This window comes from Macrobrachium nipponense, chromosome 19, assembly GCF_015104395.2.
Source record: "Macrobrachium nipponense isolate FS-2020 chromosome 19, ASM1510439v2, whole genome shotgun sequence".
In the NCBI taxonomy this organism is placed as follows: Eukaryota; Metazoa; Arthropoda; class Malacostraca; order Decapoda; family Palaemonidae; genus Macrobrachium; species Macrobrachium nipponense.
Window position 1 is genome coordinate 35,663,547 of NC_061088.1, and position 18,031 is coordinate 35,681,577.

Below are 18,031 nucleotides of genomic sequence, written 5' to 3' on the forward strand. Positions count from 1 at the left end.
AATCTCAGGGCCTTTGTGTCATCCATTGTAGCGCCTACAGGCTAGACTAAGCGATCAAGCTGCTGCGTATTCTGCAGTAATAATAATGATACTAAATAAGTATTAGTAGAATAAAAGATTCTTACACAACATCGATATGATGAATTATAACGAGAAAAACATTGCATAAAAAAATTGTTCGTGCTCGACTACGTAAAAGCTGTTGGAAGTCGTAACGTTTAGCTATATCTACGGAAAGTCTTAAATTTGCCAGTTTCTAAATTTACCACTTCTCTCTGACGCCCATACAGAAAGTTTTTCAGTTTATGCAAGAGGAGTTATACAACCTAGGTGTTGAAGCGGTCCATAATCTTGTTTAGTCCGTCTTACAACGTATCTTGGTGCTCTTCAGAAATGATAATTGGCACGTAAGGCCTTGAAAACAATGAATTCTCGAACACTATTGTCAGTGGATAATTCTCTGAGAAACTCTCGGCTCATCTAATGTTCCATCACTAGGTCAACATTTTTCAGGAAATGTTTTAAGTTTTCTTCTTCTTCTTCTTCTCCTTCTTTCTCTATCTTTCTTGTTCTTTCTTCTTTTCTTCTTCTTCTTCTTCTTCTTCTTCTTCTTCTTCTTCTTATCGCGTGCATAAACTAAATTCCGTTTAAAATCACCAGGTTTGACTTGAATATTTACTTCGAGAAAGTTGAAGCTTACTGAAGTCCCAGGCAGGGCTGACAGTTTTATAAGTTCTTTTTTTTTTTCTTTTTACAAATACTGAGCTATCCAGTGCCAAGTTCAGATCAACAATGGCTGTATACGTTTACCTTTCTGTGAAGCCGGTCTTAATAAGCTCTGTATTCGCAAAATATTTATGTGAGTTGCAGAACTCTTCATGACTTTGCATTGCAACAATGTAAGACTTATGCAATGATAAGGGAAGTATCACATAATTGTCAATTGAGTGCAGTGCAGTGCCAGTTCCGTGCTGGCTGGGTGCATCAGTGCATTTATTGTTGTAAATGAAAAATACCTCGGTTATTTTTGTTGTTGTTGATGTAACACTGTATGATGTTTCTCGAATTTTAGACATGTTCAAGATCCTGTTTAATGTAAGTGTAATTGAATTTGATTCATTACCTCATAAGCATTTTGTTGTAACAGTCGTGTTCAAATATTTAATCCCCTCCAGCATGTAATATGATGTTAAATAAATGTAAAGTTTGGTTTTCTTTATCACTTACGTAATGTCAACCATTGAAGTAACGCGGTTACGAGAACCACACAGGATTGGCTGGCGTAAATGCGAGCCCCCCGGCTCGGCCAATGGACATCGACTTTAACTTGTTATGAAGCGAGTAAAAATGCCGAACAGGTTATAAATTTTACAAATTTGTTATGTAGCTATGCTAATTTGACTCAATATTTGAATTTTAATAATCTTATTAAAAATTGAATAAATTAATACTATAATTATGTAGCTAAATGACAGGTCATGATTATAAATAACTAGGCGACCTTGGAGATATGGCACCGCAGTTCTAGCAGAAGCCGCTTAGCAGCTGATTCTGCAATCTTGCTCTCTTTCAAGTTCTGTTGCCCCGATCAAAAATGTCTGCTGTGCGACTTCTCCGCTCTGTTCAGGTAATTATTGGTGTCACGCAGTTTTAGTTTCCTAATTTTGTGTTTTAGGCGTGATGAATTTATCATGGATAGGATGTAGGCCATAGCATAATTGTACCTGAAGATATCCCGAGGAATGTATGTTGTCACCAACTGCGTTGGCGTTTTACAGTATGCAACAGTAAGGCTTCAGAGCCCTGTTTCCCTCGTAATGAAGAGAGTAACAATGTCTACCGAGAATATAGATATTTTCTGTGTCTAAAGAGCTTTGGCTTAATAATAAGCCGTTTTTGCAATTGACCGGCTGCGTTGTCTATGGATGAAGCCTAAACCCTTGGGGTAGGGCTAGTACCTAGTAGGTATAGGCTACCTAGGTAGCTACCTAGCTAGGTAGCTAAAGATCGTGGCTTCTCAGGGTAGGCAATCAGAACACCTTTGTTGCAACCTATCGACGTCTATTTTATTGGCATTAGCTAATATGTAAATCAATATTAGGTATGTAAATATGAAGGTAGATCTAGGGTACTTACTACCTATCCGCAGCGGCCTAGACTATGGCAGCTACGGTTGTTCTATGCAGTTTTACTTACTGAACAAGAACTACTATAAGTAGGTAGGTAATACCAATTTATTCGGACGACTGTAATTAACCTCCAGGGTCCAGTACTAGACACAGCGAAATACATTGGACGGCCCAATCCCTAGTGGATGTCGTATCCAATATGAATAATACAGGACATAGACTAGGCACCCTTTGCTAGCTGTAAATAGCCTAAGTAGTAACATGTTAGGTTAATTTCAGATTTTTTAATTACTACCTTTAGCAGCATAGCCTATGGGGAGTGGTGATATTGTTATATTATCAGTTGTATTTTTAAATATAATGTATTATGGCTATCAGTGGTTCTGTCATCTTAGCTTATTTTGGTCTTATTCATGCTTAAATGCTATCTACGATTCTAATTAGGACTCACAGAAGTACCGTAGATATCTCTAAATGGAATGGTGAATTATGTGAAAGAACAGAAAAGCATGAAATGCTTTGGTGCTCTACTTGGCAGTTTATGTAGAACACCAGATCAGTCATTTTTATAAGTAAATACTAGATAAGTAGAGCCTGTTATGTATCCACAGAGGAAAAAAGAAGGCATCAGCCAAAATCAGAAGTAAAACATACTTTATTACAGTAGGATTATAGGTCCTTACACTTGCAAGAGTTCCACGGTGGACAATTGGATTGCACACTCGCCTCTTTGGTAGTCTGAGTTCGGTTCCTGCTGCTGCCAGTGAGGAACCAGAGAAATTTATTTTTGGTGGTTAGAAATTAATTTCTTGATATAGTGGAGTTTAGATCCCACAATAAGCTGTAGGGCCCGTAGCTAAGTAACTCATTGATTCCTAGAAATGTAAATAAAAAAAATTTTCAGTGGTTTGGTTAAACTAAGAAATACAGGCAGCCCCCTGGTTACGACGGGGGTTCCGTTCTTGAGACGCATCGTAAACCGAAAATCGTCGTAAGCCGGAACATTGTAAACTGCATTCTTATTGCATTTTTCATCCAAAAAACCTTCAAATATTGATTATTTTGCATTTTTTGTGTCATACTTCTTGTGCCAGATGAGCGTTGTAGGCGCCATAACCCTGGAACATGTGTCATAACCCTGGAAATAATTTCTGATGAATATAATTGAAAAGCGCCTTAATCTCGGAACGTCGTAAGCCGAACCCGTCATAACTCAGGGACTGCCTGTACTTGAATTACACTTGCCAAATGAACTACAGGCAGTCCCCAGTTATCAAGGGGGGGTGGGTGTTTCCATTCCTGGGGATGTGTCGATAAGTGAAAACCACCATTAGGTAACCGAAACTCAGTGATTTATGGCACCAATAACCAGTTATCGGCGCCATAAGCACCCTTATTGTTAAGTATGTTATGGTGCCCTAACTCTATTATTGGCTATTAGATAACCAGAACTCGGCCCGTAATGGCACAAGACAAATGCCATAAAACTGGATTGCCAATAACCAGGGACTGCCTCTATTGTAAGAAATGACATAAACTAACTACCATAACCTTACTTGTAGTTTACCACTAACATGCAATTTAAAATTCCTATAGATAACTAACCAGTAGTTTACCATTAAAATTCAATTTAAAATATTTATTTAAAAATATTTGACCTCTGAATTGGTAGGCTAGCAAAAGATAATTATCATAATGTATCTGATAAGTACAGAAGGCCATTAATATATTCCATTTTATCCTGAAAGTCTTGTAAAAGTCTATTTCAATAGCTACTCTGTGTTTATTTCAAGGTCAGTTAGGCTAACAGACAAAGATATGATCAACATCATCTTTACAAGTTTAATGTAGTGAACTACCATTCACTCTCCATAGAGAGTTGGTGATAATGGAGAGTTCCCCGAGAATTCAGGCAAGTCATTCACCAACAAAAAGATAATTTGAATTAAGAGATGTAATACGTATTTATAAACAATCACTCTCCACATTTCCCTGTTAGCTAGAAGATCGTTTGAGTTGTTGAATATAATTATGCCAATACGTCCAATACTAGTAAAATTATCTCCTCCTTGGACTATGAATAAAATAGGATTTGCACACGCTTGAAATATTTATCAAAAAGTTACTCATAAACCTCACAACACTTAGACAATATACAGTAGAATGTATAACCTGAAAAGGTCCACATTACACAATATACACAGATGGATCTAAATCACAATATGGAGTATAATATGCTGCAGTATCCCAAAACAAAACAAGTCAGTTTCCTCTACCTAATAAAGTTTCAGTATTTACAGCTGAGTTATGTGCAATAGCATCACCCATGAAAATAATTAAAGAATCTCTGTCCGTATAGGTATTAAGGAAAATAAAAAGGCTGAATAAGCAACTAAATTAGCAACCCATATGACAAGATCAAATATAAGTATCCCTCTTAATGATTATGTAACACATGAAAATAGGCATTATAAACAAATGGCACATTAAATGGAATGAAAATTCTGAAAATTATAAGTTTAAGCAAATAAAGCCTGGAGTTCAAAAATGGAGTTCATCATACCAAAGAAAGAGCCATGCACAAGTAATTCTAATATGTATCTGAATAGGCCATACTCATCTGACACTTGAATGCTTAATGAGCAGCCCACATGAACCAGCTCCTGAAAGCTCAGAATACAAAGTGATACTAAAAGCAAAACGTGTTATGCAAACGTACGAAATATAATTAACTTCTTTCCCACCGTTATCCCTATATTAAGGGGTCGGTTGTGTGATGCGCCTTCCCCACTGCCTTCTATCAAAGGCATCATCCTCCATCAAACCTCTCCTCTCCTTATCTTCCATCACTTTATCTTGCTACCTAATTCTCTGTCTCCTTCTCGATCTTCTTCCTTTTAACAGGTTCTTCCCAAGCCCTCTTCACTCCCTCCTCATCATTCATCCTCAACACATACCCATACTATCTCAATCGTGATTCTCTTATCACCTCGGTAATTGTTTCTAACCTGCTCTTTATTTCATCATTTTCTAATCCCTCAAGCAGCGATATTCCCATAATCCACTTAGGATTCTCATCTCTGTTCTCTCAAGCTTTGGATCCTCTTTTCTTCTTAGAGCCCATATTTCTGCTCCATACATTAACACTAGGCTTATCAGTGTGTATAGATCAACTTTTGGAAATTAATCGATTTGGTGAATTTTTTTCAGTTTGCAACATTTTCAGTTGCCCCAGCCTTAATATTCATGAGGAAATGTAAATTATTTGATAAAGTATAAACAGTGATTTAATGCAAAAGCCCATGTGGCAGCTAGCAAGAAAAGTCTGAATAAAAAAAAAAAAAGTTATTCTGATTTCTATCATTAGTATACTCAGTTTTATTTATCTATGTACTTTTTTTTATTGTGCAGATGAAAACTAGAATATAGTGTGTATTTAATGCATATGTATGTGTTCTAGTGTGGAAACATATGACTTCTTTCATATTTGTTTGTAAAATTTCATTATTCGTTTATCATTTAGTCTTAAGTGCTTAGCCTGTGGATTAGACCTGGTACTCCATTTCATTTTAATCCTTCGGGCCAGCCCTATGAGAGCTTTAATCAGCTCATTTTCTGGTTTTGCACATGAACTTTCCTGTCAGACATATACTTAGCTTACGTTCTCTGACGTCACGACAGAATCAAAAAACACCTCGCGGCTAACGCGACAGGTAGGTCAGGTGATCTACCTTACCCGCCGCTGGGAAGCGGGTGTAAGAACCAACATACCTTTCTTGCCAGATTTTTTCTGTCGTCGGTGTCGACCACACCTGTTGTCGGTACCTCTTGACAGTTGGATTCTTTTCTCGTTTTCGCCCTGGATTGTTTCTACGGACCTTTTTGGTGAAGTACCCGATCTTTTGGCCCTGGCATTCGCGATTTTGTGGACAGTTTTATTTGATTTTCTTCTTTTTCTTTTGGATTTTTTCCTTGGATTCATGATGTCTGATGTTGATACTAAGAAAACTGCTATGTTTAGAGTTTGTTGTATGACTGAGTGTAAGGTGAGGCTACCGAAAGCTGCGGTAGACCCTCACACGGTATGTTTGAAGTGTAGAGGGATGAATGCAACCTTTAATAATCCTTGTAATGAATGTGAAAAGCTGAATGAGGATGAATGGAAAATCTTTGTCGTGGTTCCTACTTGAGGAAGCTTGAAAAGGATAAAGTTAGGAAAGCTTCGTTCTAGAGCAGTAGTATATCTCGTATTAGCGATTGGATATAGATAATCCTATTTTAGAAGTAGCTCCTTTGTCAGTTTCAGCTCCTGCTCCCTGCACCGAAGCCGAAGATGCGCCTTCGGAAGTGTGGCCTCCATGAAAGCCACCATTCGCAGTATGGAGAGGAAAATCAAACAATTAGAAGGTAAGAGTGATTCAATAGTGATTTGTGCAGTGAACCCAGTGCAGTGGAGGGTGCGTCTGATCGGCTCCCTAATGCTTCCAGGCCTAGACCTCTTCCAGACTCCCAGTCCCAGTGGAGGAGGAAAGTCGAAAGCCGCAGGAAGGTTAGGGAGCATCCCCACCGGTCAGGCGTCCCCCTCGGTAGCTCCTGTTGATCGTTCCAGGCTACCTTGGATCGCTCCAAGAGAGAAATATTCGCCCAATGCTTCTCGTCTTCGCCTTCGACTTCGCCTAAACGAGGATGGAGCTCTCGGAAGCCTCGCGCCCTTCGAATAGAGAGCCTGGAACGCTCCCTGCGCCATCCATCCAGCCCTGAAGTTTTTTTCGGAAGAGCCTGAGGTGGAAGCGAAGAAACGTAAGAGATTCTCGGGAGTATCGTTTCCCCGAGCAGAGATCGAGCCTCGTCACCTGTTCAAGAGTTTGTGAATTCTCCTGCAAGGGTGTTGGCTAACCTGCAGGCGCAGATTTCGGCTCTGGCTGGCTCTCTTAGCTGTCGTCTCGTCGTAGGAAGGACGTCTCGCTTCCTGTAAAGAATCCAGGCTCCCCTCTCCTGACTCTCGCTATTCGACGGAAGCGGCGCGCTCACCTGTGCGTTCGGATTCTCGGCAGGAGACTTTCTGCTTCGGACCAAGATCCCTTCTGCGTCCAAGCGCCATTCGCCTGACAGACAAGTTTCTCCTTCGGACAAGGAGCAAACTGCTCGTAGGAGATCTTCACCCAACAGACGCTCTTCTCGAGACAGGATCGCTCCCCTTGACAGGCGCCAAGAGCCTAGTAGCGCTACTCGCCTCGTAGCCGCTCCTCGTCTCGCCTCCACTCTCCTGTTGACAAGCGCCCTAATTCGGACAGGCGCTCACGCTGGACAGGCGTCAAGAGCTTGTTAGGCGCGTTTCTCCTGGCAGGCGCTCTTCTCCTGACTTTCAATCTCCTCGAGTCAGGCGCCGAGATCCTAGCAGGCGTTCTCCCCTTGTAGGCGCTCACCTAGTAGGCGCTCGTCGCCAGAGAGTCCTCTCGCCTCGGTTCAGGCGCCAAGAGCCTGGTAGCGCTTCTCGTATGGCAGGCGCTGTTCGCCTGGTAGCCGCTCTCCTTTGGATAGGCGCCAAGAGCTGATAGAAGTTCTTCTTCAAACAGGCGCTCTGCTCCTGACAGCCGCCTTACTCCTGTTTTAGGCTCCAAGAATCTGGGAAACGCACTCCTCCAGACAAGAAGGATGTTGCAAGTAGACACGTTTCTGAAGCGTTGTCTCCAAGACGTATAGTCTTACTTCCTCTAGAGACTCCTTTAAGAATAGCGCGCCTCTAAGGATCATGAGGGTTCTTCAGCTCAGGAAGAACAGGACCCCTCAAGAAGAAGAAGGACCAAAATAGAACTCCTCTGTTTCCTCCTATAATGAGGCTGACAGATTTGCTCCTGCAAGAGTTCGGAGATATCCTTTCTCCGTGGCTCCCCTTCTCCTCTTTCGTTATTCTCCACTTCGAAGACGTCGAAGGTTTCGCCTTGTGTAAGGATGAAACCTCTTACTGTTTCCATGAAGAAGGCGCTTAGAGGTTTTGGGGAATGGCTCCTTTCTAAGGAAGAGAAAGGGAAGACTGTTTTTTTCTTTCTCCTCCGTCTAAACTGACTGGCAGATTGGGATTCTGGTACGAATCGGGCGAACCTTTAGGCCTCGCTCTCCCTTCGTCTGCGGACCTCGGACTTCTCTTCATTGGTGGATTCTGCTCGTCGTTCCGCCCTCTTGTCCGCCAAGACTACGTGGGGGTATGAATGAACTTGACCACCTACTGAAGGAATGTTCCGAGTCCTGGAAGTTTTCAACTTCCTTGATTGGTCTTTAGGAGTTCTGGCTAATAAGACCCAGACCCCTGATTCTCTGTCTCCTGAAGATCTTAACTGCGTCCTCACTTGCATGGACAAAGCAGTGAGAGACGGATCGAGTTGAAGTCTCCTCACTGTTTGGAGCTGGAGTTATTAAGAAGCGGTCTGTCTACTGTTCGTTTCTCACTAAGGTCAAGTTTTCAACATGCACAAAGGGCCTCGCTTATGTCTGCTCAACTCTCTCCTCTTCTGTTCCCAGAAAAATTATTCAAGATGTCTCGAGTGCCCTTTCAGCTAAGGCTACTCAGGACATGTTAGCCCAGGCGGCCAGGAAACCTCGCTGTCTTCCAACCCAAGGCCAAGAAAGAGACTCCTCTGAGGCAGGAGCCCTTTCGAGAGGACCCGCTGTCAGAGGTTCTTCAACCAGAGGAACTAGACCTTTTAAGAGAGGTAAACCTTCTCTAGGTCAGTCAGAGGGAAGAAATCGCGATCAAGGACTCCAGACATCATGGGTGCCAGACTACTGAAATTTGCCGACGTCTGGCCCACAAAGGGGCAGACAATTGGTCGTTTTCTATCGATTGTCCAGCAAAGGATACCTCATTCCCTTCTCGTCAAGACCACCATTGACGACAACTCCGAGGGAGTTGGTGGCCAAGTACAAGGACCCCATCATGAATCAAGCCCTTTCTCTAGCAGTAGATCTCATGCTAGAGAAGGAGGCTATAGAACTAGTGAAAGATCCCCGCTCTGCGGGCTTTTACAACAGACTATTCCCTAGTTCCGAAGAACTCAGGAGGATGGAGACCGGTTTTGGATGTAAGCACCCTGAACGTCTTTGTGGAAAAGAGGAAGTTTGCCATGGAGACAACTTCCTCAGTGTTAGCGGCTCTTCGTCCAAGGGACTGGATGGTGTCTCTAGACCTTCAGGACGCTTACTTTCATGTACCGATCCATCCTTCTTCACGGAAGTATCTACGATTCATGATGGGAGGAAACATCTTCCAATTCAAGGCCTTGTGCTTCGGTCTATCGACTGCACCCCAAGTTTTCACGGGGTTAATGAAAGACGTGGCGCAGTGGCTACATTTGGAGGGAGTGAGGGTGTCGCTTTATCTCGACGACTGGCTAATCAGAGCAGAGTCTCAAGAAAGATGTCTGGAGGACCTTCAAAAGACCCTTACATTGGCAAGTTCTCTGGGACTTCTGTGAACTTCCAGAAGTCTCAATTAATCCCCAGTCAAGAGCGGATCTATCTGGGGATTCGGATAGCTTCTCTGGCTTTTCGGGCTTTTCCGTCGCCAGAGAGGATAGCTCGTTGCTACGAGAAAATAACGACCTTCCTAGAGAAAGATGCATGCACAGCGAGGGAGTGGATGAGTCTGCTGGGGACACTCTCCTCGGAGCAATTCGTTTCTCTAGGAAGGTTGCATCTCAGGCCTCTACAGTTCTTCCTATACCAGAACTGGAGGCGTCTCTCCCCTAGAATCTGGAGTTCTCCTTCAAGATCTCAAGGGAAATCAAGAGAGACCTTCGGTGGTGGAACAACCCACTTCGTTTTGTGGAAGGAATGTCTCTCTATATGCCGAACCCCAGCCATGTGTTGTTTTCCGATGCATCGGAAGCAGGTTGGGGAGCGACGCTCGGGACAAGAGAAGTGTCAGGCACCTGGAAGGGGGATCAGGTGTCCTGGCACATCAACAAGAAAGAGTTGATGGCAGTCTGGATGGCATTGAAAGCCTTCGAACCCCACGTCCCGAAATGCAGCAGTAGTGCAGGTCAATTCGGACAACACAACAGCCTTAGCGTACATCAAAAACAGGGGGGGACGCACTCCTTCTCCCTGTAACGAAAACAGCAGGGATCTTCTGCTGTGGTCTCAAACAAGGAAGATCAGTCTTCTCACCAGATTCGTACAGGGAGAAAGGAACGTCAGGGCCGATCTCCTGAGCAGGAAGAATCAACTCCTGCCTTCCGAGTGGACCCTCCACTCAGAGGTATGCCAAGACCTGTGGAGAAGATGGGGCAGACCTCACATCGATCTCTTTGCAACAGCAAGGAACGCAAGAATCGAACTTTACTGCTCCCCGATCTCAGACCCAGGAGCAGTATCAGTGGATGCGTTTCTCCTAGATTGGACAGGTCTAGACGTCTACGCCTTTCCCCCCTTCAAAGTACTGGGACAAACCCTCAAGAAATTTGCTATCTCGGAGATGACAAGAATGACGCTAGTAGCTCCGTTCTGGCCCGCCCCAGATTGGTTCACGAGGTACTGGAATGGTTGGTGGACTTTCCAAGAGCACTTCCACAAAGACAAGATTTGCTCAACAACCCCACTTCGACAGGTATCACAGAAACCTCCCCGCTCTCAATCTGACTGGCTTTCGACTGTCAAAAGTCTTGTCAGAGCGAAGGGGTTTTCCGAGACAAAAGCTGCTAAGGCTATCGCCTCAGCTAGAAGACCTTCGACCCTTAAAGTCTACCAGTCGAAGTGGGACGTCTTTCGCCGGTGGTGCAGGAACCAGAAGTTTTCCTCTTCCAGTACCTCTGTGACTCAGATAGCAGATTTCCTAGTTTTCCTCAGAGAAAAATGCGGTTTGGCAGTATCTACTATCAAAGGATACCGAAGCATTGCTGGCTCTGCTGTGTTCAGACATAGGAATTTAGATCTTTCGAATAACAAAGATCTTCATGATCTATTAAGATCTTTTGAAACTTCCAAGAAAACTTCGAACGAAGTTCCAAGTTGGAATCTGGACGTGGTTCTTCGTTTCCTGAGGTCCTCTAGGTTTGAACCACCACATTTAGCCTCCTTCAAAGATCTTACGAGGAAAGCTCTCTTTCTCATGGCTTTAGCATCCGCTAAAAGGGTTAGTGAGATTCATGCCCTAGAAGGAAGGGTAGGTTTCAAAGGAGATTCCGTGGTTTGTTCCTTCCTTCCTTCGTTTTTAGCAAAAAGAATGAGAACCCCTCAAATCCTTGGCCAAGAACTTTGAGGTTCGTGGTTATCTGCCCTAGTAGGGGGAAGAACCTGAAAAACTCTTTGCCCTGTTAGGAGTTTAAAAATACTACCTTCAGAAGAAGAAAACCCTTAAGGGCATTGAGGACAGACTATGGTGCTCTGTAAAGGACCCCAGCAAGACCATTGTCGAAAAATGCGCTGTCTTTCTTCATTAGAAGTGTTGTGAAAGAAGCACATAGATCTTGTAATGAAGAACATTTCAAGCTCCTAAAAGTCACGGCTCATGAAGTGAGAGCAATTGCCACTTCCCTTGGCCTTTAAGAAGAATATGTCTCTTCAGAATCTGATGAAAACTACATTCTGGAGATGTAATTCAGTATTCGCCAACCACTACCTAAAAGACGTCAGTATTACGTATGACGAGTGCTTCGCGTTAGGCCCGTACGTATCGGCGGATTCGGTGCTGGGGCAGGGAGCTGGAAAACATATCCTTAGTAGTTTTTCCCTTGTTTTTGTTAATTGAGTTCTTATGGTTGTATGAAAATGATGCAGGTAGGCATCTTTTTTCGTTTCGTTAATACTAATAACTTTAGTTTGGTTAGGTGATCGGATTTGGTTTGAAGCTCCCTGCGTTGGTAGTGGACAGGTTCTGTCATAGAGAGGGCGAACCCCCATTGACAGATCCGACTTGGATTCTACTAAGTAAGCGGATATCAAATCCCGTTAGTAGACCCAAAGAGTTTTCAGCTGTAGGTCACGCCCTCGCTGTAGCTCTTATGGCTATGCAGACTAATAGACAGTATCTATGAAGTCTTCAGCCTAAACAGGTAAGAACCAAGGTTATTTTTATCCTACAACAGGTGTTGTTTTACCTTTTCTTTGTTATTTTCTGTCTTGTACCCTCCAACCAAAGGGTGTCAATCAGCTAAGTATATGTCTGACAGGAAAGTTCATGTACAAAAATGATATTGTTATTTTACAATAAAGTTTTGACATACTTACCTGGCAGACATATACGATTGATGGCCCGCCCAGCCTCCCCTCAGGAGACTGGTATAAGAGAGAAAAAATCTGGCAAGAAAGGTATGTTGGTCTTACACCCGCTTCCAGCGGCGGGTAAGGTAGATCACCTGACCTACCTGTCGCGTTAGCCGCGAGTTTTGAATTCTGTCGTGACGTCAGAGACGTAAGCTAAGTATATGTCGCCAGGTAAGTATGTACAAAACTTTATTGTAAAATAACAATATCATTTTAAACTATTTTAATTTAATATAATAATGACAGCTGCTGGCATCTTCCCAATGAAATTTCTGTTTTGGAGAATTAATATGAAATGTATGTTTTCTGGTGTTTAGCTTTTATTTTTTAATCTGAATAAACACCATAGATCTAAAATAGTAAAGAAGCCATTTAACTTAATTGCAGCCTCAGGCCTAACCTGTGTTACTTTATTGTTATGAAACCTGAGAAGTAATCAATAATTGGTTGCAAGTAATTTTATTTGATAGGCAATACGTACAGGGGGGTCCTCGAGTTACGACGTTGATCCGTTCTTACGATGCGTCGTAACACGATTTCAGCGTAAGTCGAACATTGAAAAATACCACATGATTTAATGTAAATACCTATCATAACAACGAGAGAACAATTCCTTACCTTTATTAGTTTGATTGGCTTGCACACTGGAGAGGAAGCTGCGGTGCTGGAGAGACTGGGGGAGGTTAGTGAGAGAAAAAGAACCTCCAGAAGTTGCGGAGATAGGCAGATGATTCTTGAGGTTAGGCGAACTACTAGTACTGGAGATGCTGAGGCAGTGATTCTTGAGGTGAGGCAGAACATACTACTGGAGATGTTGGGGCAGGTGAGTCTTTAGGTGAGGCAGAACTACAGAAGGTGCTGGAGCTACTGGGGCAGGTGAGTCTGGGTTAGCAGAAACATTCAGAAGGTGCTGGAGATTGTGGGGCAAGCGAGTCTGGATTAGCAGAGGCAGCTGAGGTAGAGGGTACAGGATCTCCTGCAGGCCTCTCTACCTTCTTAAAATACTGCTCCAGGTTAGTCTGAACAGATGAGCGACCTCTTTTCATCCAAGAATCTCCTTGTAACACTGCATCAAATCCATGACGCCTCTGGAAAACCCTAGTGAACCTGTTTCCAAGTTGGGATCCTGAGCCTCAAATTACAACGCTTGCTGCAACTCTGCAAAAACCCTATTAATTCAAGTCCTGCCTTGTGAAAGCCTTAGGCTCTGGGGTTGGGTGCTGCTTCTTCTTCCTCTATCATCTGCTTCTCCAGTTGTATCAGGTCCTCAGCAGATACTCCTCGCCATGAGACTCCAGCAGCTCTGTAACATCATCAACCTCCATCTCCAAATGATTTCCTTACTCCAGGGCAACAACGTTCTTGACAACTAGCTGAACTGTGTCCTCAAACCCATGGAAATCATTCACAAATGAGGACAAATTTTCTTCCAGACACCATTCATGTTTGTTTGCTTACCTCCTCCCAGGAATTAGCAATGTTCTTTACAGCATCAAGGATGTTGTAGGATTTCCAAAAGTCCTTCAGAGTCAAGTCCTTCTTGGTTTCAGTTGCCTGTAAAGCATAGCAATTGTCCTTCGTAGGTAGTAGGCCTTGAACGAAGCAATCACTCCTTGGTCCATAGGCTGTAAAAGGGCCGTGGTATTAGGTGGAAGGTAAACCACCTTGACATTAGGGTTGAAGTCTCCCAGCTGGGCAGGGTGTCCAGGGGCATTGTCCAGCACTAGCACACCTTAAAGGGGATACCCTTGGAGGCGCAATACCGCTCCACACTTGGAACAAAATGGTTTACGAACCAGTCCTCAACACTGCAAGTGTTCACCCATGCCTTCTTGTTGGACTTCCAAATACTGGTAGTTGACCCTTCCAAATGCCCTTGAGTGCCCTTGGATTTTCAGCCTGATACACCAACAAGGCTTCAGTTTGAAGTCGCCAGCAGCATTACCCCCAAGAAGTAAAGTTAGCCTCTCCTTGCTGCTTTATGACCGGGTGCTGACTTCTCCTCCTTGGCGATGTAAGTGCGGTTAGGCATACGTTTCCAAACAAACCTGTCTCGTCTACGTAAACACTTGCTGAGCAGAATAACCCCCCTCCTTAATTATCTCAGACAACGCTTTAGGAAATTCACTCGCTGCTTTCTCATCCCCACTAGCAGCTTCACCTTGCAATTTAAGGTTATGGTAATTGGCCCGAGCCTTAAATCGCATAAACCAACCCCTACTAGCCACAAACTCTTCACTTTCACTTCCCTCCCCCTTTTCTTTTTTCAAACGCTTCAAACATCTTTTCGCCTTCTCCTGAATCACCTAAGGCTGACTGGATACGCCGTTGATTTTGGTCTTCCAACCAAAGCACCAATAACCTTTCCATTTCAATTATTAGACCACTACGCTGCTTAGTTATCACTGTCGCTTCATAGGAGCAGATCCTTTCACAGTTTCAACGATGCGCTCTTATCTTGATAATGGTAGCAACGGTCGAACGGCTAAGGCCAAGCGAGCGGCCAATGTTTGTTGGCGTTTCTCCCTTCTCAGATCGCTTTATAATGTCCACTTTAATTTCCATGGTGATGGCCTTTCTTTTCTTCGATGCACTACCATCAGAAGAGTCCGCCTTGCGCTTGGGAGCCATAACAAAGAGCAAAAAGTTACAAAAACGATACAACACGAGGGAGAGAGAGGCAGTGTAAACAACCAAAATGGCGTATGGGCGAGGAATGAGCGTAGCGAAGCGACGCCGTCCTCTCCCCCACAAAGCGTATTCTTCCGCCGTGCGCCCGGAACTAGTTCGCGTTTGTTTACGTTGCTTACGACGCTAAACCGCGTAAGACGGAACGACGCAAAATATTATTTTTTATATTTTTATGGGGGCGCGTTCGTAACCACGAAACATCGTAAGTCGAGACCAGCGTAACCCGAGGACTTACTGTATAGGCATTGATCATAACTTGAGACTTGTGATTATTTTTAATGATTATTAAATTATGTGACTTCATTTTAAAAATTATTTGTTATACATGTCAGACGTTATTTATTTTTATAAGAAATGGTAAAGTCTAGTTACTGAACATAACATAAAATGCTTTAAGTAATTGATACAAAAGGCATAATATTTTTTATCCATTGTTATGAGAAAGCATTTTGTAAAAGGTTTCTGTTAAAGCTTGTCATTGATGAAAGAACTGGTGGTTTGGTCCACTTATATGATGGGCTAGTTAATGTGTATTTATGCTTGCACCATATAAAGATGTAAGTGTATGACCATTGAAGTACTACAGCTGTTTGGCAAATGGCATAGCCCCACCTATTGGAAACACTTCTCTTTCAGCCTTAAAAATTTAATGGGTTCACTTATTGCCTGCTTGAATTATTATTGTGGTATGTTTATCACACGCATTACTTTTATACCAAAATTTGTGAAAACATTAGTTTTTTTTGTGTGAACTTTTGAGGCTGTGATTATTACTGTTATCTATCTTTGTAGTGGTGTCTGTCATAAAAAGACTTACTTTAAATGCTAAGAATGTTGTTTTGAGATCCTTCTACTAGAATTACCATTTCATGTATGTATTGATGAAGATTGTGCAGAATTCTTGTCAAAATGCTATCAAGTTTGCCACATTTTCAAGTATCACTCAAGCCTAGTTACATTGAGTTGTTCAGATAATCAAGTATACTTCACAGAATTGTATTGAGAACAGTAATTTAATTAAACACAATTTCCCAATAGCCTATGCATTCCACATTTTTTGTTACATGCTCCTGCTTTTTTAAACAGTATCTTGAGTTATGGTAAATGATTATGGGAATGGTGTTTCTCATACATGAAATTGTTGTAGGCAAGATACATTTTATTTATTATATACGATTAGAAGTTTAAAGGTAATGTCAACTACAGTGGTGTATAATTAATAAGATGCAGTACATGATGTGGTCAGTTTTCTTATCAGAAGATATGCTACTTGACCTGTTTTCTTGTTTTATCTCTTTAAGGTGCATTGATTTTGTAAAGTGCTAACTTCCAATATTTATATCTCAGGGCATTCCTGGCCTGACCTTCAGCAGAAGCTACAGTGCTGCAGCACCAACTACCAAGCTTTTCATCAATGGAAAGTTTGTGGAGAGCAAAGCCAAAGAGTTTATTGATGTCCACAACCCAGCAACAAATGAGGTATGATAAGTATCTTTACAGCTGATGTAGAATGGTTTGTCAAAATGGTATCTTTTTGGAGAATTATACTATGTAAAAGTGAAACAGTAATTACTGTGTATACTCTCCAGTTCTATTATGAGGATATTTGTTTTACATCTCTTCCATAATTAGGAACATTTCATTGGTGAATGTGTTAATTTAGAGCTTTTTCGAACTGGTTTAATATGCATATTTTGATGGACATTAATATTGGTTAGGGTTGAGGTTCATTATTTTTCTGATTGATGAGTAGATACTGTAGCATATTTCTCCTGAAAAGTAACCTCTGAAGAAAAGTTGGAAATTTAACAGGTTGTCACCAGAGTTCCCAAAGCGACACAGGAGGAGATGCTGTCTGCTGTTGATGCTGCCAAAGAAGCCTTTAGTACATGGTCCAAAGCATCTATTCTCACACGCCAGCAAGTAATGTTCAAGTACCAACAATACATCAGAGATAATATTGTAAGCATAATTTTATATTTGTTGTTTGTTGTGTTTAATCAGAATTTTTAGGGACCAAAACTATTTTGTACGCATGGGTACCTTTCTTGTGGGGAGGTGAGGTCAAGTCAGGATTACATGCAAACATTCAGCATCTGTATTTTGTCGTAAGCTCAAGGCAATATCATGGGAATATTACAAAGTTACAGACAGTAACGTACACAATCTAGATACATGATAACATGATCAAAAGTGAATAAACAGCAATATCCACACAGTTGCTGAAGTAGTAAAAAAGACTACGTAATCATAATAGTAAAGGAATGATTTATATAAGAAATAAGAAATATTGAAACAAATTACTCATATGAAAAATGGAATACTTTAAAAATAGAATTCATTATAATCTATCCGATACAGTTAATGCCTGATTAGAATTTAGTATAAAAGGAAAAGTTGTGAACAGTGAAAAAAAATTTAAGTGTTTGCTTGGTAAAGATGAAACAAAGCAAGTGTAAAAGTTTTTTTCTCTCGCTGTTATTGTAAAAGGATCTTTTGTTTCCTCATCATTTGTAATGTTTGTATGTTATTGAAAGCCTTGCAACCCGTCCCTTCCTTGTTATGCAACTAGAACATTATTGCCTCTTGAGCCTCATAGTTTGTCAAAAAAAGTGTCATGGAGAGGTAGTTATACCAAATTTCTGATAGTATAAATTTTTGTTATTATTATGAGGCAAATATTTTGTAGGCAAAAGTGAGGGTGAAATTAATGCATGGGCAGTGCATACTATTTATGAATCTTATTGTTGTATCTTATTTCAGCATTGAATTGGCTAAAATAATTACACTAGAACAGGGAGACATTAGCAGATGCTGAGGGAGACGTCTTGCGAGGCCTACGTAAGTTGTAAAAATGATTTTAGTTACTTTTTTTAAAATTTACTACTTATGTGTTTATAAGAAAGCTCATAGATTTAGGGTTTAGTTTACCATAATGAACAATATTAGCT

At 41.8% G+C, this 18,031-nt stretch overlaps 1 protein-coding gene across 1 annotated transcript in view; it reads left to right on the forward strand.

Moving 5' to 3' along the window:
* The first annotated feature begins 1,490 nt into the window (after positions 1–1,490).
* The window catches only part of LOC135216206 (probable methylmalonate-semialdehyde/malonate-semialdehyde dehydrogenase [acylating], mitochondrial), a 91,961-nt gene continuing 75,420 nt past the window's right edge, over positions 1,491–18,031 (forward strand). Inside the window, 6 exon segments of the mRNA XM_064251344.1 lie at positions 1,491–1,627; positions 16,428–16,559; positions 16,893–17,042; positions 17,174–17,178; positions 17,844–17,879; positions 17,881–17,921. Of these exon segments, the coding sequence (XP_064107414.1) occupies positions 1,595–1,627; positions 16,428–16,559; positions 16,893–17,042; positions 17,174–17,178; positions 17,844–17,879; positions 17,881–17,921 (397 nt within the window). The 5' untranslated portion in view covers positions 1,491–1,594.